Below are 27,970 nucleotides of genomic sequence, written 5' to 3'. Positions count from 1 at the left end.
GAATATATAATGTGTATGTTATTTTGTTGATAATTATTGAAATATATTATATGTATTTGTTATATTATTGTTCCTCTTTTTCCATGCACTATATTCGATAAGTATTTTTTTTTTAAATTATGTGAAGATTTCATTTATATTTGCAATTAATGCAAGTAAAAAATAATACAGACTTGTAGTTATATATGCACATACAATTGTTATTTCTCATGATCAAGCGGTAATTTTCAAAGCATATATAAGTAAGAAGAATAATATGTGTGTGTGTATGTGTGTGTGTGAAAGATATAGAGATAGAATCATCTCGAACAAAGGCGAGCAGTGAAAGTGTGCTCCTTCTGGACTGCTTAAGCGTCTTTTGGGAAGACGATGGTGAGAATTTCCGTGCGTATATATTCTCGTATAATATATAGGTATATACAATTCATGTATTTATACTCTACGTTTATATACAATACGGAAGTTCGTTTAAAATTCTCACTAACCTATCACCTTCCTGCATAAATTATAGGATATCTCAAAATTATTTATACATATACTTAAATATATATGTTTATAAACATAAAATGTACCGTAAATTAATGGCGGAGTTCAAATTATGATTTAAGAATATAGATAATCTTTCTCTTTCCTTCTCCTCCTTTCTTCTTATCCTAATGATACAAATGATAAGGAAAAAAGAGAAAAGGTTATAGGGGGTAGACGGATAAATAATCATTATAGTCAGGGTAATTTATGTAAAAATACATAAAAAAGCTTTATTTCGCCACCGTTTTCTTGCAAAAAATAAGTATAAAAAACTCCTCGTAATCGTCGTCAGTATCATCATCATTATCATCATTATCATGATCGTTTTCATCGTCATCATCATCATCGTCGTCGTCGTCGTCATCATTATCTTCGTCGTCATTTTTATCAACATCATCATCATCATCATCATCATCGGCAGCAGCAACAGCAGCGAATGCTGCTGCAGCAATAGCAGCAGCAATGGCAGCAGCAGCGGCGGCGTCGTCGTCTTTATCGTCATCATCATCGTCGTCGTCGTCGTTGTTGTTGTTGTTGTTGTTGTTGTTGATGTTGCATCATTGGCTATCATAGTATTCGTCGTCGTCATCATCACCATCAACATCGCGATCGTCATTATTATTATAAACGTTATGTTCGTATATTCGCGCGCATCTAAGAACATTATTATTATCGTATCGTCGTCGTGATGAGGATCGGCGCTCGTCGAATTACGCTCGTAATAAGAACTAAGCGTGGTGGGTGTAAAAATGATTTGGTGAATGGAGAAGAGAGTTAGGGCCGGTTCGGCTGTCTTGTGACTAGTATGGGCCGGATCCTCCAGGTGGTCCGTAATTCGAGCTTGGTCCGCTTGGTCCGGTACCAACGATACCTCCCCCGATTCCACCACCTCCTGATCCGCCGTGTCCGTCACCGATACCACCTCCGATACCACCTCCGATACCACCTCCGATACCACCACCAATACCACCACCGATGCCGCCACCGATGCCACCACCGATTCCACCACCGATTCCTCCACCACCACCACCACCACCTCCAGATGTAACTTCCTTCTGCAAAAAAGAAAAAGAAATTTGTGATTGAATCGATTATATTAATCTTAATTTGATCTCTCTTTGAATTATTTCATATACGTACCTGAGTTTTGTACTTGATGAAGTAAACTTCCGGTTTGCTTGGTTGCGTAGGAGCAATAGTAGGTAGACTGATTTCTGGTGCCTCTTCTGGTTTCTTGACAAGGACGTAGATAAGTGTCTTTTGTTCATCTTGTTGTGGTAATGCTGGGATGACCGGTGCAGTTGGCGTAGGTGGAGTTGGTGCCTTGATGAAAATGATCTTGTAATGTTTCTGAGGTGGCGGGGGTGGTGCTATTGGCCTCGCTGGTCTATCCTCGGGTGCCTCAGGTGGTGGTACGTGAACGTAGATGTGCTTCTGGATAAGGGAACCTCCACCGAAGCCACCGCCGCCACCGCCGCCGCCACCACCACCACCAAATCCAGATCCGCCACCGAATCCACCTCCAAGACCACCTCCGAAACCACCTCCTAGTCCTCCTCCTAGTCCGCCTCCAAGACCGCCTCCTCCTAATCCTCCTAATCCACCCAATCCTCCTAATCCTCCTCCAAAACCACCGCCACCGCCACCACCCCCACCGCTAGGGGCACCATAACTTCCGCTTGGTGGACTGTACGAGTAGCCGGCTTCTGGCCGTGCCATCGCCACGGCGGCGATCGTCAGGATCTGAAATTCCACATTGAGGATTCACTCTCGAGACCCTTTCTCTTCTCGAAAATCGTTTCTATCGATTACACGCGCTCGACCACGGAGTGAAAGTGGCTAACTAACGTTATATATTCAATACACTCCAACGTGAAACTCCGAGAGTATCTTCTTGACTTATTTTTATTTTTATTTTTCCTTGTTTTTTTTTTTTTTTTTTTTTTTCTTTTTTTTTTCTTCCACGAATTTACTCTCCATTCTCCCACTTTCTTTTTTTTTTTTTTTTTATAAATTTCACCGTTCCTTCGAAAGCTTTTATATCAAAATGCATTTTAAACTATAAACACGTGCACGAAAAATGTAAAATCTTTTTCCTCGCAGTGAAATTCTCAAAGGTAAGTTGTTACATAAAAACGAGTATTACGTGTTTCTTCTAACTCTCTTTAAGATTTCAACAACGTACCGAATTAAAATGTGTTTCTCTATTTGTCCCGCGCTTTCGAAAAAAAAGGAAAAAAAAAAAAGAAGAACATTCTCGAAACGTAATCGAGAAAGCCTATAAAAGTATTACTTTCTTGCATATATATATATATACACGAAGAATTTTCACGAAGATTCTTCTATTTTTTAAAGATAAAAACAAAAAAAAGAAAAACATTTATATCAAATAAGATTATTATGATTTGTTAACATCGCGTAATTGGATAAAGATGGCCGACATGAAAAATTTGAAGAATACTCTTGTTTCTCTTTCTATAAATCCATTTAGATTGTAGGTCGATGACCCCGTCATTTCTCTTCGATAAAAAAAAAAAAACAAAAAAAAAGAAGGATAGTTTAACTTCACGAGATGAGTGAATGGAATGATACTTTTCGATTTCTCATTCATATCCATAGACAGACATATTCTTGGTAATTTTATTTCTTTGAATAAAAAGAAAAATAAGTTAAGAGGGAGAGAGAAATAAAAAAAAAAAAAGAAATTTCGAAAGGAAAGCACTCGGTGAGATTCTCAGATTCTTCGTTAAATAATCGAATAAACCGAATTAGTTCCGAATAATGGAACCGAATGATAGATGTTACGTGATGGAAAAATTAAATGTAAGAGAGAGAAAAAAAAGAGAGTGATAGATAGAGAGAGCAGGAAGTTGAGGATGGTAACTACTCACCATGAATGCCCTCATGATTGCTGCTGTTCCTTGATATGAGGACTGATGCTCCGTGGTTGTCTTGAGATCCCCTTTTATACGGGCCAGCTTGGACCCCACTCGTGTTGGGAACCATCACCTATGAGATGCGACGGAGCTATTGCGAATCTCTCTTTCTCTTTTTCTCTCTCTCTCTTTCTCTCTATCTCTTTCTCTTTCTCTTTTTCTCTCTTTCTGTTTCTTTCCTTGTCGTTTGCTGCCCCTTTCTCTTCCTCTTTCTTCGCAACTTTTCGCAACGTAAACTTACTTCCGATTTAAATTCATCATACTTCCGGTGAATAAATTACTCATTAAACGAGTTTGATATCCTGGTAAATACGTTTGCTTTTATCTATCCATTAACTGATAACATTTTTCTTATTTATTTCATTTTATGTTATTTTCTTTTTGAAGGTGTTATTTTCTTTTTGAAGGTGTTATTTTTCTTTTCTTTTTTTTTTTTTTTTTTTAAATAGAAGTAAGTTTCTTTCTCTCATTGAATTGCACAATTTCTCGATAGTACCATCAAAGACATTGCTTAATTTAGAAAAGATTTCAAAATTCAAGACACTCTTCAATACGTGTGTTTAGAAATGTTTATAAATTATATATATATTTATTTCATCAATATATTTACAGAGAAATCAAATCTTAATTATAATATATACATATTTTGGGAATCTTCTCTCTCTTCTTTTTATTTTTAAGAATAGGTTTTCCCATATTTTTTGCCATAGTGAATAATATATATAGTAAATAGATAGATAGATTTATTTATTTATTTTGTTGGTCCAGTAAATGGACTTTTGGTTTTACAAATTAAATTAATTAATATAAATTTCATGTATATGTATACAATATTAAATTTAATTAAAAAATAATTATTAACACAGTAACGTCCATAGAAGTCTTATTTCCAATCTTAGTTACTCAATGCAATGATCGAAATAACTAACATTTTTCTAGTTTTATCGAGTTCAATTCAAATAAAGTGGACGTAGCAGGAAGATACTGGTAACTGGAGACACAGGTAACAGAACGTTTCTTCAACGAAGCATGAAAACGTTGTTAACCAAGTCAAGATAGCTTAGTAAGTACCTGTTACATCAGTGATTTCAATAAAATAAAGGAATAAGTAAATAAAAAGAAAAATTAATCACACATACTTCCTCGTAATAATAATTACTTATAATTATTATTGTATGTTGTTGTTGTTGTTTTTTTTTTTCTTTAACTCTCGACTAGATAGATAGATAAATAAATAGATAAATAGATGGATAGACGGTATTACGACGTTCATAGCATTCTCAGTGGCAAAAGTGGATCACCAGTCACGTTGCGTTTTCTTATGGCAGTAAGTTGCTGCGGCCGAGCAGCAGCGAAACGTTAACCTTGCCCGGTGATAGTGTACCAAGGCACGTCACTCATACAAACATATTACTCTGTGTGTTTTAAAGAGGAAGAGAACGGAAGGGATATTTTGTTCTTTCTTTCGTTCTTTCGTTAGATCGTTTTCTGGAGACGACGCTACCGCTAGCAACTAACTCTCATCGCAGTGTAGTCACGATTGCGAAATAGAGAGTATTCATCGGACAGCGTCTTGGATGCTCTCCACGTGAGAGGGAGAGAACGGACTCTCCAATTTCATTTGTCCCGAATATTAATGCCATCTCTTATATATTTCTGCCGAACACACAAATAAACAAAAAAAAAACTTATATTTTATAGTATAAATAATTGTAATATATAAAATATATTATAAAATCAATTGTAAAAATTATCTTTACTTATAATTAATACATAATCATAATTATTGATACATATTTATGTGTGTGTGTGTTTGTATAGAATATTAGAAATATAAGAAAATAATATAGAATATAAAAAATATAACTATATAAAACTGATCAAATAGCCAATTTTTAACAAAAGTTATATTTTCTTATCAATTAATCCAAATAATACTACGATAATTTGATACTAACGTAAATAATAAATAACATTATTTTTATATGATTATAATAAAATAATACGAATAATTTGTTATAAAATGAAGTGAAGATAAAACAATAACATTAAATGCAAAATTGTAATTCATAATTTTAAATCGATCATTTAACTGATCGTACGTTCAGTATTCAAACAGCTATCCAATATTTTGTCCAAAAATATATTTATGCTATTTTATAAAGATTTTTATTTTTTCAATATTATCTAATGTAAAATCTATAAAATAATTGGTCAAGTTGACTATTTTTCTCTCGTGTTTATTTTATGCATGTACGTAAATATTTCACTTTCATCGAATAAATGATCTTTATTTCGTATTACTCTCAAGAGAGTATACATTTAAATATCTTTTTTTAATAATTTATAATTTTCCGTATATATAACTAATATTAATTGCTCTTGTTTTTTTTTTAAATGTCTCCTTTTATTACATTCATTAAAATGCTTGCACTCAATGGAGCTTTTCGTTCTATACTAAAATAAAAAAACATCTACATTTTGTAATTATTTTCATTTATTTTAATTTTCAAGTTAATCTCTTTCTTTTTATGTATATATATATATATATATATATATATATATGTATGTATATTATTATTATTATTATGTACATTAATTATATATGAATTTATAGAATAACATAGTTTCTAAAAATACAATTCACGACATCTATATTTTAAAGTCGATAAAGTATCGATCATTCACTGCAAAACACTGTCGGTAAGAAAAATTGTTAACTTATCTTTGGAAAATCCTTCGATTAATACACATCATTCACGCCATCTAATGATTGTTTCGGGTTTACTGTATTATTAATATCATCGTTCTAGGTAATGTTGCGTGTGTCAACGAGAAACAGTTTACTTCAACGAACTGAAAAAAAGATAATATATTTTTATTAATAGTTAAACACTTTAACTAACATTGATAATACGTTAAAAGTAAATACGTGTTAGGTTATGTGTAATTAGTTATAAATAATCGAATCAACATCAAATAAAATTAGGAATTATCATCATTGAATCTCTTCCTACCATTAATATTTATTCCTAATAATTTAATTTTTAAACAAATAGAACAGGTATATAATATATAATCAAATCGTAGATTTTAATTGGTCTATAATATTTTATATAGATAATTCTTAGAATAGAGATGGCGGTAGACGCATAAAAGACGATTTATAAGAAACTGCGAATCATAATCACTGTGGAGAACAACTCGAATACGTAAGTAGTAAATACTACTTACTGACTTATACGTTAGTGTGTTTAAGTTCGGTTGGCCTCGGTATTAATCGGAAAGTATCGTTTTCCACGAGGATTAACATTTCTTAGTGTGGCAACTTTTGAAAAATCTTACCGAATAAGAGACAGAACAGACTACTCTAAAAAAAGATAATGGGACTTTTATCTGAAGGAAGTCCACTTAATTGGGAAGAAACGAAAAAATTATCCGATCATGTTAGGAAACATGGGATAATACAATTCATTAATTTATACAAAAAACTCAGAGACAGACAAGGTGATGTGCTCAAATGGGGCGATGAGGTACGCAAAATCAATTCTTAGAACCTTTTTCCTTTTTTTCCTTTTTACTATTATTTCTGTTTCTATCTAACTCAAGAATACTTCGAATACTTTTAATGGTTAACATTTTTGCTTAGTCATTCTTCATGTGTTAATTCATTATTATTTTCCTTCTATCTTTTTCATGAGTAATTATTTCTACAGTTATCTTGTAAATAAATCGCGATGATGTGACATTAATTATTTTCATCATTGTAATATGATTATTCGATAAGAATCGATAAGGATTAAGACAGCAATGCCAATTATTTGCAATTTTTTACTTTTTTCGTGATATTAAAAGATGCGATCTGATATTTAGATTACATGAGATGTAATTAATTGTATCATATTTTTTAACTTTATTATTTGAGTCACAAATTAACTATCACTTAATTGTTGTCTTACCCAAGCTAATAGAGATAACATGATAAAGATTGCACAAAGTGATGGCATTATGATGTTGTACAATCATGTTTTGTTAAAAAAATGAATTTTATGAAATAACTTTGATGAGAAGGAATTAATGACAAATGAATCACACTTTTGAATTTAATCATATTGTGTAATAATATTTTATAATATTATCACAAACTTAATGTTTACATTCTATAAGAATCATCAAATTATCCACATATATAGTTAAATTTAATCAATATTTATTTATTGATTATAGTCAAAATTAATTATATTTTATACAGGTAGAATATGTATTAGTAAAAATTGATGATACAGCAAAAACAGCAAAGCTTAGTTTAAGAGCAGAAGAAATATTAAAAATTTTAAATGAAAAAGAACAGAAAGATCCATTGTAAGTACTATCTTTTTTTAATTATCGATTAATACAAAATTTCGATTAAATGTTTTATTGTTTTATTAAATAGAAATGTTAAATCGTTATGGCGACCAGAATATGGTGCATATATGATCGAAGGAACGCCAGGAAAACCATATGGAGGTTTATTAGCACATTTTAATGTTGTCGAAGCAAATATGCGTTATCGTAGACAGGAAGCGACAAAATTATTAAAACCTGGAGAAGTATTAATGTCATTGACCAATTTTCCAAGGTATTCGAATTAATTTCACAGTTAATCACATTTTAAGTGCATAAAAAGTGCACATATGCATTATATACAATTATTTTAAAGCTCTCCAAAATATACGGGCTGTGGAAGCGTATTGGCTGCGTAGAGTGCCATATGCAATTAATTAAATACATTACTCAAAATCATTAACATTTATCAATGTTTTTAAATCGATTTAAATGCAAACTCTTAAATATTTAAAAATCACAACGAATAAACTTATTCCACTTCATAAAAGAACGGCTCATATATTTATTTATATATATATATTCTATTTATTTTATATATTCAATTTATGTATTTTTATATCTATGCAATATATATACTTTAGGCTAGGAGCATCAGATTTTACAGACCCTCCAGTTGTGCCCACGCCAAATGCTGGTGCCTCCAGAAGTTTGTTCTTTCCAGACGAAGCAATATTCCCTGGACACCCACGTTTCAAAACATTAACAAAAAATATTAGAGAACGTCGAGGAGAAAAAGTTTCTATAAACATTCCTAGTGTGTATTTTGATAAATATTATATTAATAGATATATATGAATTTTTTATTTATATTATCATAGGGAAATTTATTATTTAAAGTATTTATTTAAAGTATTTTTTTTTTTAGTTTTCAAAGATACAAATGTTCCTTCTCCGTTTAAAGAAGATTTCATAAGTCAAGACAACGATGGATCCAGTAATAAAGCAGCAAAAGTAGATCATGTTTATATGGATGCTATGGGCTTTGGAATGGGATGCTGTTGTTTACAGCTTACTTTTCAAGCTTGTAATATAGATGAAGGACGAACGTTATATGATCAACTAACACCATTGTGTCCAATCATGGTTAGTAATCCAATGTCATTAGTTATCGTATTTCAAATAAAAGAAATTTGAGTTAGAATACTTGTTCGTGCATGCTTTACAGACATTTGTTTAACATTCGACAGTTGGCTTTAACTGCTGCTAGCCCATTTTATCGTGGATATGTAACAGATGTTGATTGTCGATGGAATGTCATTTCTTGCTCAGTTGACTGCAGAACACAAGAAGAACGTGGTTTGAAACCTTTAAAAGAAAATCAATTCAGAATTCACAAATCTAGATATGATTCTATCGATTCATACCTCAGCGAACAAGGAGATAAATATAATGATGTTCCACTGATATATGACACTGAGATATACAAGCAATTAATAGATAATGGTATTGATAGGTTACTTGCTCAACATATAGCTCATCTGTTTATCAGGGATTCTGTATCTTTATTTTCGGAAAAAATACATCAAAATGATTTAGAAGATACCGATCATTTTGAAGTAAGTAAACGACATTAATCAATTACTTAAAAATCTTCATGTTTTTTGTTTAATTTTTAATATTACATAAATAACTTTATAGAATATTCAATCAACCAATTGGCAAACAATGCGATTCAAACCACCACCTCCATATTCTTCAATAGGATGGCGTGTTGAATTTCGACCATGCGAAGTACAAATAACAGATTTCGAAAATGCAGCTATTGTTTGTTTTATCGTACTGCTAACGAGAGTTATACTCAGTTACAAATTAAATTTACTTATACCAATTAGTAAAGTTGATCAAAACATGGCTAAGGCACAAAAAAGGAATGCTGTTCAAAATGAAAAGTTTTGGTTTCGTAAAGATATAACATCAAATACTGCAAAAAAAGAAAATATAGAAGAGGAGTATGATAAATTTACCATTAATGAAATTATTAATGGCAAGGTACTTAATTCAAAAAATCATTAAGTTCAACGCTTAGATTTTATGTAAAATATGTATATATTTACAGAATGGTGTTTTTCCTGGATTAATACCATTAGTTAATTCTTATCTTGCCAATATGGATGTAGATGCCGATACACATTGTACAGTACAAAGATATATGAAATTAATTCAAAGACGTGCATCTGGCGAACTTCTAACAACAGCTGCATGGCTTCGAAAAGAAGTAACATCACATCCAGAATACAAGTTAGTTATTTCTATTTTTTTTATTATTTTTAGTATCGAAGTAATAATATTATTAACACTTTGTATAAAAATTATATAATATATTAATGCTAAATCTATATCTATGATACAGACATGATTCTGTCATAACACAACGTATCAACTACGACTTAATGAAAAAGATAGATAGTATTGTATCCAATGAAGTTTCTTGCCCAGAATTACTTGGACCATGCATAGCATCTAAAACAACTGAAACAATACCGCCAGCTGTTGCTAAAGCAGAAAAATGCCCGAACATGGATTGTTAATAACAGTATTTTTACTATGATCCAATTTCTTGCAGGTATAATTATAAACTTTATAATTTATTTTATTCTAGATATACGTTGTACGTATGTCATTTAATGTCTATATTTAAAAAAAAGAAAAAAACAGATTTGCTTTTAATTCTTTGGAATTTTGTTTCGTTTATATTTATATTATTATAATTTACATTCCATAAAAAATGTATTGAGAGTTTTAAGAAAATAATTGAAATATATATTATCAGTATTTTTAAATGAAACAAGTTTCTTTGTATAATTAAATATGTACTGTTATATTTGCTTTCTTTTGTTTCTTACATAATAAGACAGTGGTGCTGAATAAACATAACAAAATAAGATTTTTTAAATTAACAAATTTTCAAGAATTCTTATGATATGTAGTTGTACCGCAAAATATTGAATATTCAATAAAAAGTACTTGTTAATTATTAGAAGTTTTATATATATATATATATATTTTAACAGAAACATGATTAAAAATCTTGAAAATTATTGAATTAATCTTTTTTTGTTAAGCTAAAATCCAAGTTTTTGGTAAAATTTGGAAATTTCAAATCAGTATTCTTTAAATTTTCTGTAATCCATTGATTTGCTTGATTTTCTAATTCTGGTGTAAAAAAGTCCTTCCAACCACCACTTAATCCTCGTCTGACAAAAGATTCTCTTTCTAATATATTACATTCTCTTAATTCTGTTAAATTAACCATTGGGTTTATACGGAAATTTTTAATATCCAAGTACATTGCAAGTTCATTTATTTCATCATCGCTGTATTCTTTACCTAAGAATTTTGCAATTTTCTTAATAGCTTTCGGTAAATTCTAAACAAAAATATATATAGTAAATATATATTAAATATTATATTATATTACATAATAAAATAAAACAAAGTGTAAATATATTTTTAAAATATCGTATACATACTTCATACATTTCTTCATAAAACATAAATAAAACATTAGGGTGATCTTTCAATGCCCAAGCTTCTTTTATATGTTCCCAATATGGACTCCATGGAGCTATATATTTATGAAAAATTCTATTAGTTATATGATACCAATTAATTAATCGGAAAGATAATATTTTTATATAAGCGATACCTACTTTGATTATTTTGGAAATAATTCCAAAATTGTTCGAATGTTCCTATATATGCCTGTGTTTTGATGTCCTTATTCAAATGATACCAAGATACACCTACATCCTTAGGATTTCTTGCCACATAAATTATCTAAAAATAAAATTAAAATTTTTATTTATACGATATATAATAGATATATTTGAAGATGTTTGAATAGAATAGAAGAAAAAAATTAAAAAAAATAAAAAAACTATTTTACTTTAGCACCAGATTCCAAAACAGTAGGTAATAAACTAAATGGAAAGTGTGTCTTAATAAATCTTCGTGAAGACATTTTTTCCAAAGATTCATATCCAGGTATTGTTAATGATCTGCATAATTCCTCTTTAGCTAAATCACCTTTATTCATTTCTAGAAATTCATTTGAAACCTCAGGGTGGTTGAACATGCTAAATCTATAATATAAAATTCAAATATAAATTATTGTACGAATATACATATGTTTATATATATTTATGCAGTTTTAATAAGAAAGATAAATTTCAAATAATTTTTTTTTATTTAATAAAAACAGACATTCTTACTCTAAAAATGGAAATCTTTCAGAAAGATATTTAGTTTTAGCTGTATCATAATCCAAATTGTTGCTTAACAACCAAACCAGCTCTTGAGTTAACGTAGTTCCTAAAGTTGAGATATGAAAATTATCAGCTATGAGAAGATGAGAGACACAAAATTATCGTTTACTAGAAAGGAACTTGATAAAGAAAAAAAACCAAAGATCAAAAAGATCTGTTTCATTTAATTTCATCTATATAGAATAATAAAAATATATATATAGGGTATTTCAAAATATGCGGGCGTAACTTCAGGGATGCTTTCAGTACGCTAAAATGAGAATAACAATTCATAGAATCATTTGTTCGATATGATTTTATTTCTGAATAATAGTTGTTTTTGTCTTTCAGTAATTTATTCTTATTAACTTTACTAACTGCTTGCTTCAATTGTGATTAGTTACAAGTACGCTTCTTATCTTAAGTACGACTTTCTTGTCTGTTATGTAAATATTATTTTTTTATGATAAGATATTGGAAATTATTATGCATTAATAACTGCATTTGCAATTATTTTTTCATGCACATTTTATCAGTGTATTTTACGTCCAGGAAACAAACAAAAATGTTTTATAAAGATAAGTCATTTGAAGGTTTATTAAAACATTATAACATAAAAATCGAAATAAGAGTTAAAAAGAAATAAATTTAGATATATAATCACGAAAATACCAGTATAAATTTGATATTTATGTTCTGTAATTTAATTAAATGTACAAATGATTTAAAAAATATATTATGCTATGATAGAGCATCTAGATAACAAAAATACAAAAAATAAAAACACATCTTTTAATATGCAGCCGTTAGGTATTTCCTGTTGGGGAAAAAGGGTAAATCGTATCGTGAAATTCAAATCTTAAAACATAGTAAAAATACATAGCGAACATCATATATATATGTATAAAAATGAAGATATAATTAATTTTATTCATCAAAGTGGATGTCCGCGAATTTTAAATCTTCGCGATTAGCGTAACATTATTAGAAAAATTAAAAAAAAATCATAGACAATGCACCACAAATAGTAATAATGCTATAAGGAAGAAAGTGATATCACTGTACATCCGGAAAACGTGCGAAAAGTGTTGCGTGCAGAAAATTACAATGGGCGGATAACCAGGAGAAAACCGTATATTAATGTAATAAACAGGAAAAAGAAACTTCGGTTTGTTAAAACTTTCATTTCTAAAGAAAATGGTAGGTGGAATAATATTATTTTTCCGATGAAAGGAAATTTGATGTTTATGGAGATGATGGAAGAATGAGAGTATGGAAAATTACAGAACATAAATATTAAATCTATTCTAGTGTCTGAATATTTTTGTGACTAACTGTATATTTAGTCACAAAAGTTTGATAATTTTCTACCTTGAGCCATTTTTAATTTCATTTATCATTGGAATACCAAGAAAACATTTGATCTTTTAAGAAATCGTAAATTTATTTAAACTGATACTTATTTAAAAAGACATACACATATACAAAAATAAATAGTTATTTACCTGATCTTGGATATGTAATTACCCAAATATCACTAGATCTTGCTTTAAAATTATAAAATCCTTCTCCTTCTTCTGTATATTTATATGGAAAGAAATATTTCTTCGAGCCAACCAACACCCAACCGGTTCTCTCACCTTTGAATAATTGTAACATTTCTTTTGTTTTTTCTGGGTTTAATAACTCGTATTTGGGTGGTGTTAATTTATTCATTGTGTCAATTATTATTGTATAATATCTTTTTCAAAAGTTCAAAACCAAATATACTAATAAAAACTCGTTAACTGTAACATATAATAAAAATACTAGTTAACAGCCATTTTGCAGCTGACGTATCATACATCAATTATTACGTAGTTTCTTGTGTAAAATCGAAATTTACTATTGAAATTTTGCTAGCACATTAGATTTTTAAGTAATTTAGATTTTTAGATATTTTATTAATCAGTAATGCCATTAAATTTTTCAAAAAATCTAATATTGTTTCTGGTTTAAAATGCTTCTTAGAGTATTGAAATACAGTGAAAGAAGTGTCACAGAGTCCCTCTACTCCTACTCCCATGCAGCACGTCCTGAGCTATGTAAAACTTTAAACGCTTATATTTAAGAACTATATTTCTTGAAATTGCTGAACAGAAAACAACCACAGTTTATGAATAATTTATTTAAAATTTATATAGGAGATATATAAATGTGTAGGATTTTTTATGATCTAGTAAACGTTTTGAAGTAAAACTTTTTAGATAATGATAACAATATAATTTTATGAAATGATATGAAAAGGGGACGACTATAAAGATAAGGAAATAGAATATATAAGTAGGGATATTGAGTATAGAAATAGAGAGAGATAGAACATAAAGAATGATATAGTATCTATAGTTGATAAAAAATTGAACGCGAAATTATGAAAGGTTCTAATGTTAGAATTGTTTGTAATTGTTTGCTTGAAATTTTCATCTAATAAAATATTAGATCGAAATTGTGTAATATTCCAAGTATATTAATATATATGTAATTTTGAAACAAATATATTTTGTATTATTCTTATCTTGAATAAATATTAAATTGATTTTGATACTAAAGAACATTTAAATAACAATAAAAACAAAGAATGACCAATTATTAGACATGAAAAGATCGGGTATTCCCTCTGTTATATCAACATGTAAGATTATAAGATACGGTCGTTTTTTGTACATTATTTTCGTATTTGTTTAATTCGCTTATTATAAATAAAGTTTTCCAGTTAAACTCGTAAAATAAATAATTAAAAAGTATATAAATGTATATATTCTTAAATTTTCTTTATCCTAAAACACACTATATCAACAATTTTCAAGCAGAAATCTAGTAAGCATGACGGTGTACAATTTTAAGGAACATTTACTGTATATTTCAATCAATTATTCTCCATATGATAATATGAATGTTACTTTTATCGCACGCGAATTATTTCTTTTTTTTTTATGAACAATTTTGCCTATAATTTTACGTTATCGTGCACTCTATTTCGACAAAAAAATATTTTTTAAAAATCTTACGCTCTTCAATAGATAATCTTTTTTACAATTGAGAAATATATATCTTTTGTCTCTACATCTAAATAATTGAAAGAGAAATATGTCTTATAGCATAACACTAATTATACCAATGTTCATCAATAGTGTTTTTTTAAAATTATGCTGTCTATATACAGGATCTTTCGCCTAACTCTACCACCTAAAATATCTCGTTTATTTCGTACGATAGAAAAAAATGTAAGAGGAAAAAATATTCTGTTTGAAGGCGCCGATATATAGTGATGGAGGTTGAATGTTTTTTTCTAGATCATTTTTTTCGAGATATCAAGGTCACCATATTTTTTTTAAATGGGACTGCATATTTATACTTGAATATTCTATTGTACGAAATAAACGAGACATTTTAGGTGGTCGAGAATTAAACGAAAGACCCTGTATACTGTGACCTTATAGGAAAAAACTGATTTTTCCATTGAATTCTGCAACTAAAAATTAAGTAAATTTGCATATTTATTAGACGTGCCCCAAAATTTTATTAGATAATTAATGGTTTCTTCCACTAAATTCATCACCCCAAAATTAGCATAGATCGTATATTTCAAATTATTTACAGAAAAAAAGTTGAAATTAATTTATTGATATTAAAAATTTTTGAAAATAAATGTCTGAACAAATTACACAAATATTATTAGTCTAATTTGGTACAGTAATACTCACTTTATATAATTATATTATTTGAGTAACTATATGTGCTTCAATTAAGATGCATACACGTTGCTTAAGAAGACTGAAAATAAACGAAGAAATACTATAAACAATACATGCGTCCGCTCGTCACAAGTTTAAATGATAAACTAGTGAGATATGGGTTGCCATTAGACTTGGAAAATAAAGTTTGGGTAGGGATTTAGGCCAAATATAAAGCTTTCACCTTTAACAACTGTGTAATACGCTTTCACCATTAAATTATAATATGTCAATAAAAATACATTATAATAGAATTCTAAAAAACTATTGGTATTTTTTTAAACACAATGATTACATAGATAGAGATTGAGATGTAAAAAAAAGAAAGAAATTGATATAAAGGATAAAATATATATTTATTAAATCATCATCATCATCATCATCATTAACCATTTTGTACTATAATAATACAGAATTATATAAATATATGTTATATTCGTATAATTATAATTATGATATTATTAAGATAACAGTCTTATGTTTTTTTCTTTAAATCTAATAGTTTGTAGGAATTCCATTACTTTTTTATTTTTTAATATACTTAAAAATTTATTAAAAATAATCAGTCTTATCGTGTTGCATTTCAATTAAGTATAAACATGCTCTTGGTTATAGCTGTTTTTGGCAAATACGTTATCTATGTGTTTCATCCAATTTTATGTAACCTGAACAACATAATCATAAAAAGAAAATTAATTCATAAGATAACTCTTGTTACGTTTAATTATTAAAATCGTACTAAATTTCTAAATTTAAAATATTTATATAAATTTTTGTATAATTATACTATTCTTCATATAAAAAAGCAGTTAAAAAACTTTGTAAAATAACTGTAACAACATTAACAACCAAAGAATATCTGTTATAATTTACTTTTCTTAAATATTACTGCCCTTTTTATGGGTTTGAGGAACTTTTTATATCTTTCCATATAGGCTGTCTTGCAATCTTTCTGGAATTCCAAACTCCGTGAAGCACACGGAGTTTCAAAGCAGTCAATCATCCAAGTACTAACTGTGCTCACTATTGCTTAACTTTAGTAATTTTATGGAAACAACTTTTTCCAATTAAGTGAGACTATTGACTTAAACCTTTTAATTAAATTATAATTTAATTTTTAAATGTGAGGAATTCTTTCTCGTAGACCAGGAATTATTGTATAAATTCACAACGTATTTGGAAGATATATAAATAAAAAGAGAAAATAAGAAAAAAACATTAAAAAATTAAAAAAAAAATTAAAAACGATCCGATGTGAGAACGTTTTGGATCACAGTACTTTCTTCTTGTCTAATATCATACGCATTCTCAGTCAATAATCCAGGTAACTGGATCCCTTTATCCAAATTTCTTATCGTATCATTATTTTGTATATTTTCATTATATACACATTGACTATTGTTCTGTTGATTTATAATTTTTTTTTCAATAATATCTTCAGGTATCACATTAGTATCAGTCTCTTTAGAAATTAAGGATTCGTTACTCTTAACTGCAATCATAGTTGTGTCAGGAGTAACTTCATCAATAATATTTTTTGTATATATAGTTCTTTCCTTTTTGTTTAAAAGATCTTTCAACTCAGGGTTGCTTAAAAAGATTTTACACCGTTTAGTATGCATTTTCATGTTATCTCGACGATTGAAAGAATTATCACAACCAGGGCAGTGGTATCTAAAATAAGTAATAATTAAAATGTAATTATTATTATACATCGGTTTACAATTTGTTAAAGAAAAAAAAAATATTATCTTTATTATATTTACTTTATATTACTATGTACTGCCTTATGTGTATCAAGATGCGACTTTTGGGCAAAAGATTTACTACAAATCTCACATTTGTATTTTCTAATGCCTTTGTGTTTTAAGAGATGTTCTTTTAATATATGTCTACTTCTGTATACATTAGAACATAAATGGCATTCATATTTAGCAGGTGAGTGAACCTATAAAATAAAAATTAATAATTTAAATAATTAATGAAATAACTAGACGTTTTAAGAAAAGCCTATAAAAGAAAATTTTATTATACACTTCAACTAATTGTTTTATGTTCATAAAATAGCATTATGGATATAAAATAATAGCTAGTTATTTCATGAATAAACGGAGTTCACGCTTTAACAGTAACGTATATGTAAAGTTTCCATACATTGTGTACACTTATATAGACATTTATTTAATAAAATAAATATATTTATAGAATAATGACTTACATTCTTATGATTCAACAATGTTTTCCTGGATTTTAAACTTTTTTTGCAAATATCACATACATATTGATGTGTATGAATATTCTTTATATGCCTTTCTAATGCCGTTTCACTAGATAAATACACACAGCAAAACTTACAAACCACAAGATTATCTTTATTATGAGTAAGCATATGAGTTCGCATTTTCGCTTTTGATTTAAAATCTTTTTCACAAACAGAGCAATGTATATCCTATAATTGATAATAAAAAAATTATAAAGAATTAGATAAATATAAATATATGTACAATGACTCTCAAAAATATTTGATCATCAAATATGACTAATTCATTTTAAATTTCATCATATAGGATAAAACTCAATTACAGCAAATTAGTATTATTATTTCGACTACAGTAATGAATTTTTTTGTTTGATTTTTTGATATAGTACACTCTGTAATTAAGTTTTGATATATTTTAATTTTATCTTTACTTGCTTATGAGTTGTTTTATGAGAATCCAATATTTGACATAAATTCACAAACCTTATGCTTGAATGGATGGACACTTTTATGAGTATTTAAATGTTCTGCCAATTGAACTGCAGCAACATATTTTTTTCCACACGTATTACACCCGAAAGGTTTGATTCTTAAATGACGTTTTCTAATGTGACAACGTACATTACTTATAGTACCAGTTGCAAAATCACAAATCTTACATTTATATGGTTTCATATTTAAATGAGACCAAACATGAACCTAAAAGTACGAATCATATGCAATTAGAAATATTTTAATTTCTTTTTCGAATATATTACTTTAATGAGTAATGCTATCTAGTAAGAAATTACTTTCACTTATTTATTTAGAATAATCTAAAACTTAAATTCCATAATATATATACCTTACATTTATCCAATCTATGAAATAATATTGAACAAATATTACATTTAATATTATTTTTATCATTAATCGTTAGATTTTTTTCGACAATTTCAGAGTCAACAACTGTCATATCTTTTTCATAATATGTCTCAATTTCTTTTTTCTGCTCATCACTTATCAAATCGGATATTTTACTCAATTTTTTGTTTCTCTTATATCGTTCATTGGAATTTTTTTGAAGTTCTAATTGTTTAGATGTTTCTTGGATAATATCCATTTTGCAATTATTTTTTATTACTTTTGTCGGTAATTGAACTTCATTAAATACTTCTGTTTGAAATTGAACCTTAAAAGATTTATTTTTTACAAAGTGAGAAGTAGAAACAATTTTGGATGTATGAGTATAATTCATTGTTGAATTAGCAGTAACTTGTTCATTTGATTCTGCTTCGTCTCCAAGTGAAGGATTTGTATTTGATACAGTCTTATTCATTTCAGTTTTCATTATACATGCCTCTTGTGATAATACGTCACTCGAAATCGAAAGAAGTTGATTTGATTTTGAAACTTGCATTTTATGTGATATAACATAATCAGAATTTTCTTTTTTTATATTAATCATATTACTTTTAATTAAAGAGCATTTTATGTTTTTGGTTTTTACTTCACACATACTTTTATTACTCGAATTTTTTTCATTACTATCATGAATTCTATTGAATACTTCTTTTGCTCTATCTGAATGGATAGATTGATCATTATTGATACAGAATTCTTTGGGAGAGTCTTTAGTATTAGACATAGATGCTTTGATTTCATTGAAATCATTAGATTGTATTATTCTTGACTCATTTACATTTGTAGATCTTTCAAGATCAGTGTAATTAACTAAGGATCTATCAACACAAATTCTTCGTTTTTTTTTTGTAATCGAAGAAGAATGGGCTACCTGATAAGCAACACTTCTTGTTTTTCTTAATGATAATTTTCTTGATACTTTTTGTTGATTAGTTTGTTCAGTCGTTTTAGTTATTATTTCAGATTGGTTACTTAATGAACTTTCACTTATTTTGGAATCTACCAAAGATATTTCAGGAATTTTGGTAAATAATTCTTCACCCGAAAAAGAAATTTTCTCTGATTCTATAACGTTTTTGCATTTCTTTTTAAGGGAGGATTTATTCATTTCACTTATATTTGATTGTTTGGCCGTAATTAAACTATTATTTGATCTACATTTTCTAGAAGAAGGAACAGTATTTTCTTTGTCAAATTCGGCGTCATTTTGCGTGTAATCTACGTTGTTTTTATCGTTTACAATTTCAGTTTGCTAAAAAAAAAAAATAAATATTTATAATTGATTTTAATTAAAAACTAGTCGAAATAATAAGCAAATTAAATTTCTAACTTTAGATAAAAAGCGTTGTTGAATATCATGACAACACTCATAAAAATCGCAAAAATATTCCACCTGTGCTACGCAAACTAGGCATACTATATGTGGTAATCCATCATCTGGTTGAATCTGAAACATTTGAAAAAAACTTTACTTAATTTTAAGTTATTATATCTTATTTCCAAATTAAGGTATGTTGCAAATTTTACCGTTTCTAACAAGTAATTAATGCTCAATAATGTCTATCTATTTTTTAATTTGGTATAAAAAAATTACAATCATAACTTATTGTTAACTGCACCCATTATATTTAATCATCAAATTTCACATTAGCGAAAAAATATTTCATTCACAATTGTTGAGTGCGTATCGTTCATACGATTAGCTTCAGCAGGAAGTATTCAGAGCTCAAAGCATTAATACGTACAATGTAATTCATTTGTAAAATTGGATAATTTATTATTTCATATAAAATGTCATTTTCTTTTGCAAATAATTGCAAGAGGCATATATAAAAAATGAACAAATGTCTTAGACCCCAAAATATTACATCTTTATTACGACAGCCATGGAATTGAGAAATATTTTTATTGGCCAAAAAGAAAAAAAAATAAGAAAAATATAGAAGAGTCACTATTTTCTACTTAGCATCGTTAAAAATATTCTTATTTATATCAATAATATATATATATATATATATATATATATATTTTTACATTAGACTAAAGTACAACATATTCTTCTCAAAAAATAGTTCAAGTTATATAAACATTTTATAAAATAGAAATTATTTTGTATATATCACTGAAATAGTTTCGGAGAATTACTTTATATATATATATATACGTATCTTTCTTACAAGCGAAAAATGATACCATATTACACAAAGATACATATAGCTACTTCTTCATTTTTTTCTTTAAGAAACATTAATAGTCTATTATTTTTTTTTCTTATAGTAACATTAGCAAAAATATTAATCAAAATATAATTTCAAATTTGAGAGTAATATCTCATTAAATATCACTTTCTTACATTTGTATTGATTATCTTTTTAAATCTACGACCATACATTTTAATAAGAAATTCTCGATTAAGGCACTTCAATTTCATTGTGTCTTTCCTCATATAAGAAATTTATACATTATTTCATTTTTACATGTATAATTCTAGAGCAGCTCATCATGTTTTGGTATAATAATTCGTATGTAATAAAATATATCCAAAAATATAGTATATACGGACTATATATTTTTTTTATGAAGACTTCAAAAATTGGAAGTTTTCTGAAATACTCTAATAATCTGTGTAAAAATATATAGAAAATCCTTTCACCCCCTTTTCCCCTTTGGTCTGCTCTACTTTAATATTTAGAGTATTTTGTTTTTTGGAAGCCCTCTATATACTATACATTCTCAAGATTCTGAACACATTGCGTAGTGTTGTAAAAAAGAATATTAGTGCGTAATCAATATAATCTTTGGAAACAAATTTCTATTGTGTTTCTTTTGCCATTATAAGAGTAAAAGTTTTTACTATTAAACTTTACGTGTATGGTCCAAATATTAATAATAAACATAATTTACTGAACTTCCTCATATTACATTGAAATATGCAATTGTTTCAAACAATTTTTCTTTTTTTTTATTTTTCATTGAAGAACTGTCGCTAATATATGCAGTAATCCCTCTAAATTCCATCTCTCCCTCATAAATTCACATTAAATAAGCTTAAATTACCAGAGTCCATGTCACCACGATACATTATATGAAAACCTAGGATTCCTCGGTATAGTTTATTTCATAATCGCGTAAACTTACTTTTCTATCCCAATAAAAGCTAAATACATATTTGAGAATATAGAATAAATCCTTATTTCAAAAAACTTTTCAAAGTTTCATTTAAGCACTGTTTTTGTGGAACCAATTATCCACATAAATATAGGGATTACTGTATCATACTTTTATTATAAACGAATACTTACAAAACAAATTTTGGTGATAATAAAGATCATTTACTCAATAATAATAATATTAGAATTAAAATAAATTAAAAATAAAGAAATTTATTATTATTATTATTATTATATTATTATTATTATTAGTATTATTATTATTATTATTATTATCTTTTATATACTTTTTGAAGTCCAGATTAAATCAGTCGTTATGCTATTCATCTATAAAATGCAATCTACATGACATAAAATTGATGCATAATTGATCTATTTATGATTTACGAAATGTCTAAATAGACAGTTAGGAAATATAGAAAAATATTATAAAAAAAAGATTGGACCATATACTACACTTAGCTTTTTCCTTTTTTCAATTAATACTGTAAAGCTCGTTGAAAATTACATTAAATTTATTGCATAATAGAAAAAAAATTATAGAAACAAAAAAGTTTCTTCTTCATTACATTAACGCAATTAATTTTATAAAAAATTGCAATATACGAATTAATTTTATTCTATAAATCATATTAAATGTGCCAATTCACTGTGCCAATTTTTTCTGTTATTTAATTTAGACCTTATAAATCTAACATCATTTTCATAGCAACTTCAATAAATTCATTCCTTTCGTTTTTTTCTATGCACACAAGTATTATTATATAAATGTATATATAATCAAATAAAAATGAAAAGAGAGTAATATTATACATATCAAATGCATATCTATAACATAATATACAAATAGTAATATGTAAAAGTAAAGAATAAAAGCTAAAATACGAAATAAAATCAATGTGACACATTTGTATCATTATAAAACAAAGCATACAAAGTTGATGATAATAATATTTAAGCAAAAGTAATAGTAGAAAAAAAAAAGTAAATTTCTAATACCTTCAACGATGTATACAGTATCCCTAATGTACCTCTAATATTTTCTCTCTTCCTCTTTCTTTTTCTTTTTTTCTCTCTCTCTCTATTTTTTATGTATACATTACTCTAATATTACAAAAACTTATTTTTATTCTTGACTATGACCTAAATGAGCTTCATATTAATATTTATGCATTTTATATACAAATACATATGTATGTATCAATCTCACATTTCATTATTCAAGTCTTCTAATTAACATTCTGTTTGGAAAATTCATGATGTATTTGTAAATGAATTTAAGTAATCAAATAATTATTATTACTTCTCATTCGATGCACTTAATGTTTCGTCAGTAGTGGAAATATTTTGTTTACTATCAGTCTTTTTTGATTCAAAATGTCTTTTTCTATGTACTTTCATATTGTCACGTCTATTAAACTTTCTTCCACATTCTGGACAAGCGTGTGTCTTTTCACCATGTACATGGCGATGAGCTGCAAGGTGACTTGCTTGTGCAAAAGTGGCTCCACATTTTTGGCAAACATGTTTCCTCAAACCTTCGTGTTTTAATAAGTGCTCGTTTAGGAATGCTTTTGATGCGTATCTATTATTGCAAATATTACATATAAAAGGTTTAGGATTGGAGTGTTGCAGTACATGAGCTTTATATTTAGATGCCACCTTAAACGTTTTACTACAAATTTCACAAGTGTACGTTGTTGCATGTCTCGTTTTTACATGTTCATTTAATACCGTCAAACTTGAATAAAGATTATAACAAAATCGACATCGAAAATTTCGACGATTTTTTAAATGAACACTGGCAATATGACTAAGTAAACGCGTACGATAAGGAAACACCTTACCACAATACTCGCAAGCCAAATTTTGTGGCGGTAAATGTGACTTTCTATGAATCTGTAAGGACACTTTATGGTGATAACTTTGCTCACATTCTGTACAACTGTAAGGTCGTATTCCTTTATGAACATTATCATGTTCAGTTAAATAAAATTTGGATTTAAATCTTTTTGGACACTTTGGACATTGTATTGGCCTAGGATTAGTATGCGAACATCTAATATGCTTCATTACATCAGATTTACAAACAAATTTCGCATTACAGAGAATACAAGTATATTGCTTAATTCCCAGGTGAGTTTTAACATGAACTGTGCATTTATCTTTTCGTTCATAAAACTTTTTACAAAGTTTGCAAACATATCCATTTTGATTGTCAGCCATAATGTGTTCTACATTATCATCTACGCGTATTTCTTCCCCATCAATCCTAAATAATTCTTCAGGATTTTGTGAATTTTCCAGTCTCTGTTCAAATTCTGTTAAGTCCTCTAACTTGATTGTATTACTTTTTGAGTTACCACTAATAATAGAACTAATTATACTATTTGCTTCGACACTGTTATGATTTTCAAGTAATTCTATGATAGAAGTATCTACTAAACACGAGCCTTGATCTGGGAACACTGTTGCTCGTACTGTAGCTATACTATCACACTTTTTTTTACACAATTCTACAGTAAAACTAATATCTTCTGCATCATTATGGCGATTTCTTGATTCTTTAACAGAAACTTCTATGTTTGGTGAACTTGAGACAATAGTAAGTAGTTTGTTCAGTGCTGTTGTTGGAATTTGAATAGTGTGAGAATCTTGTTGTTGTTTTCCACTCTGCTTTTCAACGTTCTCACTTGTATTATTGCGACAATTAACATTATTATCTGGAGAGATAGTGTTATTATGACTTCTTAAACGATTTGCAATTGGAGTATCAGATTCACTATCTGCACTATTCTGAGTAGTCGTTGCATCTGCACTTTGTCTACTTCTAAGCCAGCGTGTATGAGAAACTTCAGGATGGGGAATGGTCTGTGATTCTTCCACTTTCTGTTGATTATTATCTTCAGTATTTTGATATTTGGAGGTATCATTACTATCCTTGCATGCATGTTGATGACTTCTTAGATTTCTTTGCGGCTTTGTATGATTTTTAATAACACGTTGATCTTCTTCTTTTATAGTCTTGTTAGGCGAAGAATTAAGATTTTTGTCAATATTATTATTATTATTTGTCGATGTACTTGGTGCAGCATCTTCATTCTTTACTTCATCCTAGGAATAGATCGAATTAAACATAGATGGGTATCAGAAATCCGATCTAATGTAATTTTTATTATAATATCAATTTACTTTTTCATGCCTTCCTTGATAAGAACATATAAATAAATATATGTATTTGTAATATTATTATATTTTTTTCCACTTAATTTGCATACAATATACATATCAAAAGTTAATTTAAAAGAAAGCATGAAAAAGCTAATCTTATTTATAAAACCTGTACATCATTAAACTTCTAATATTTTGTTCAAATGTGAGGTAGATAAACAAGATTATGTATTTTAGTTGCATCCTAAGAGAGCGGTAGAGCAGTACATAAAATAAAATGCTCACTTACAATCTCTGTTAAGGGTGGTAGATTGTATCGATCGCGTAACACTTGTTGGGTGCGCAGACACTCCTCTTGAAAGTCACAAACGAATTCGAGTTTGCCCAGACATTGAAGACAGATCGCCTTGGGCAGAGGATCCTTTTCATCTATCTGTGATTTAAACAAAATGCCTAAGTACTAAAAACGTAATGTGCACTCTTGAGAAGGATCATGTTTTGACAAAGTTAAGAGTTTCACAATTAAGAAAATAAAATATAAACACTCTGGAATTTTTATAATTGTGTAAGGACAAAAAAATTGTATATATAAATATAAATATAAGTGTAAGCCTGAACCCTACCGCTCTACAGATACAACATTAGAGAAAAAAGAAAATATGGTACCCATTATATGTTTAAACGATGAAACCTTATCGTTATCATATTACGATAAAATATACTTATATCTATATATAATACACATTTATGTAGCATATGTACAGAGTGATAAAGAAAGGGATTCAATATTTGAAGGGCTTATACTACTCACAAAGACGAATAAAAAATGTCTAATTGATTAGAAATACACTAGTTCAAGGAATATGCGAAAGTATACATTAATCCATGATCCGTAGACGTCAGAATTGCATTCAAATGGAAAAAAAAAGATATATCGAAAATCTATAATTCATATATATTAGATCGTTAAGTAGGAAACATCTGATTACTTTCAGTCTGAAATGAAACATTTCATACTTAATGAACTAATATTATTTTTGCGTCTATGAAATAATCTTTGTTCATATTAGTAATAATATTTGCTTATTTACATAATAAACTTATCTTAACAACCTTGAACTAAAGTATTTTGAAGCAAACTCCTTAGCGTAAATTCAATATATTATCAAAAAATTTGTTTACAATATTGAACGTTCATAAATAATAAAAATAAATTTACAGCAAAAGAATTGATTTTAGGACCCATGTTAATTAAGCATTTTTCACTTGTCTCAGTGAGTACTATAAGCCCTTGAAATATCAAACCCCTTTTGCTTATCACCTTATATAATTTTATCCATTATTTGACTTAATACTAAAATTTATCAATAATGTAAAAGGTAATCTATCATACAAAAATAAATATTACTTAATTAAAAAAAATAGAATTATTTTATTTATTTGTTTATTTATTTATTAGCATAGAATTTGAATGCATAATGAATAAATTCAAATCCACCAAAATTATAATTAATAAAAATTATCTCGATTTAAACCATTATTTTAAATAGCATTAATAAATAATATATATGAAGATATACTATATTCATAATAAATTTTAATAACTTAAATTAGTGTGCCACACGCACGCGTGCCCGCGCGCACATACACCACACATCACACACACGTGTTGAAAAACCTCTCACGTTTTTCTACTTTACGGCCATTTTTCTAGTCCCCTTCTCCTAACCCTGAAGTAGCAATGAGGGCCCGGACCCCATAGCTTTGTACATAGATCGTTGCTCTTACCTTAAACATTACTTACCAAAATGTTGATTTTGGATTGTATTTTCGTGGCGAGTAACCTTTTCAATCCTTCTTCTCCAAACACATCGATAAACATTCTTTCATGTTGACCACATAGTCTGCATACTCGAGCTTCTTCTTTCTCCAACTCCATTTTTATTTAACTTTAAAGGTTGGCTGAATACGTTTCTGACTATTTAACAAGTTAGGAAAAACAACGCCAACTTTTCGATATTATTTATTTACCAATTATGCCGATCATTCGGCCTTTCTTTTTCTCTACTTCTCGATTGTTAATTTAATTCAATTCCACAATAACATTTTCATCGAATCTATTTAAAAATAAAAAATATAAAAAATAAAAATAAATAAATAAATAAAAAATTGAATTCTTACTGTTAACGTTACCATTTACCTTCTCTTAACTGCAGAGATGCGATCGCGCTTTGCAGAGTTTAGGTTCACCGCCCCTACTGTTCAGTTTGTTCCTTCTCTAAATACAAGTTCCTTTTCGATAAGAAGCGATGAAACGTGATTTCCATCTATTTTATTAGTCAAACGACTAGTGAGTTTTTTCATACTGACCAATCACGAAACCCAAGAAGAAAAGATGATATATAGAATTAATTGTATATATATTAACTGTCAAATTATTATTAATTATAATTATTATATAACATATCTATTAAAATAATAAGATTCAAATAAAATTATTTTTACTAACAAATATTTATATCATGTGAATTCGTTTGGATAAGTTTCTATTGGCTCTGATGGAAGGAAGAAATAAATTCTGATCGGGATTTTCTTT

The 27,970-nt window shown here is 28.0% G+C and overlaps 4 protein-coding genes across 7 annotated transcripts; 1 reads left to right on the top strand and 3 right to left on the bottom strand.

Moving 5' to 3' along the window:
• Window positions 1–884: 884 nt before the first annotated feature.
• LOC106786321 (glycine-rich cell wall structural protein 1) lies at window positions 885–3,454 on the bottom strand. Its single transcript, XM_014747554.1, has 3 exons — window positions 3,420–3,454; window positions 1,669–2,271; window positions 885–1,583 (listed from the first exon to the last, which is right to left on the bottom strand). Exons 1-3 carry the CDS (start codon window positions 3,432–3,434, stop codon window positions 1,329–1,331), a joined length of 873 nt encoding a protein of 290 aa, XP_014603040.1. The 5' UTR covers window positions 3,435–3,454; the 3' UTR covers window positions 885–1,328.
• A 2,822-nt stretch (window positions 3,455–6,276) lies between these two features.
• Window positions 6,277–10,633, top strand: LOC106786391 (glutamate--cysteine ligase catalytic subunit). 2 transcript variants are annotated; one of them, XM_014747720.1, is made up of 11 exons: window positions 6,277–6,528; window positions 6,596–6,676; window positions 6,769–6,997; window positions 7,717–7,826; window positions 7,900–8,085; window positions 8,435–8,607; window positions 8,719–8,936; window positions 9,041–9,409; window positions 9,492–9,842; window positions 9,910–10,091; window positions 10,204–10,633. In XM_014747720.1, exons 3-11 carry the CDS (start codon window positions 6,848–6,850, stop codon window positions 10,379–10,381), a joined length of 1,917 nt encoding a protein of 638 aa, XP_014603206.1. In that variant the 5' UTR covers window positions 6,277–6,528; window positions 6,596–6,676; window positions 6,769–6,847; the 3' UTR covers window positions 10,382–10,633. The 2 variants fall into 2 exon arrangements, with proteins under 2 accessions (XP_014603206.1, XP_014603205.1); XM_014747719.1 differs by lacking the exon at window positions 6,277–6,528 and having other exon boundaries at window positions 6,545–6,997.
• A 217-nt stretch (window positions 10,634–10,850) lies between these two features.
• Window positions 10,851–16,024, bottom strand: LOC106786392 (estrogen sulfotransferase-like). Of its 2 annotated transcripts, XM_014747722.1 has the most exons (7): window positions 15,841–16,024; window positions 13,603–13,884; window positions 12,065–12,164; window positions 11,740–11,935; window positions 11,504–11,630; window positions 11,324–11,418; window positions 10,851–11,220 (listed from the first exon to the last, which is right to left on the bottom strand). In XM_014747722.1, exons 2-7 carry the CDS (start codon window positions 13,811–13,813, stop codon window positions 10,897–10,899), a joined length of 1,053 nt encoding a protein of 350 aa, XP_014603208.1. In that variant the 5' UTR covers window positions 13,814–13,884; window positions 15,841–16,024; the 3' UTR covers window positions 10,851–10,896. The 2 variants fall into 2 exon arrangements, with proteins under 2 accessions (XP_014603208.1, XP_014603207.1); XM_014747721.1 differs by lacking the exon at window positions 15,841–16,024 and having other exon boundaries at window positions 13,603–14,538.
• Window positions 16,025–16,622: 598 nt separating this feature from the next.
• On the bottom strand, window positions 16,623–27,694 carry LOC106786390 (zinc finger protein 26). 2 transcript variants are annotated; one of them, XM_014747717.1, is made up of 8 exons: window positions 27,575–27,694; window positions 27,179–27,491; window positions 20,364–20,480; window positions 18,975–20,285; window positions 18,614–18,829; window positions 18,089–18,319; window positions 17,637–17,818; window positions 16,623–17,544 (listed from the first exon to the last, which is right to left on the bottom strand). In XM_014747717.1, exons 2-8 carry the CDS (start codon window positions 27,311–27,313, stop codon window positions 17,109–17,111), a joined length of 2,628 nt encoding a protein of 875 aa, XP_014603203.1. In that variant the 5' UTR covers window positions 27,314–27,491; window positions 27,575–27,694; the 3' UTR covers window positions 16,623–17,108. The 2 variants fall into 2 exon arrangements, with proteins under 2 accessions (XP_014603203.1, XP_014603204.1); XM_014747718.1 differs by lacking the exons at window positions 16,623–17,544; window positions 17,637–17,818; window positions 18,089–18,319; ... (1 more) ...; window positions 18,975–20,285; window positions 20,364–20,480 and adding exons at window positions 22,773–25,317; window positions 25,664–25,807.
• Between the last annotated feature and the right edge of the window lie 276 nt (window positions 27,695–27,970).

Source organism: Polistes canadensis, unplaced genomic scaffold (assembly GCF_001313835.1).
Source record: "Polistes canadensis isolate GaletaPanama2010 unplaced genomic scaffold, ASM131383v1 scaffold_72, whole genome shotgun sequence".
Taxonomy (NCBI): Eukaryota; Metazoa; Arthropoda; class Insecta; order Hymenoptera; family Vespidae; genus Polistes; species Polistes canadensis.
Note: the sequence above shows the minus strand (reverse complement) of the source record. Positions and strands in the feature narration are given on the sequence as shown.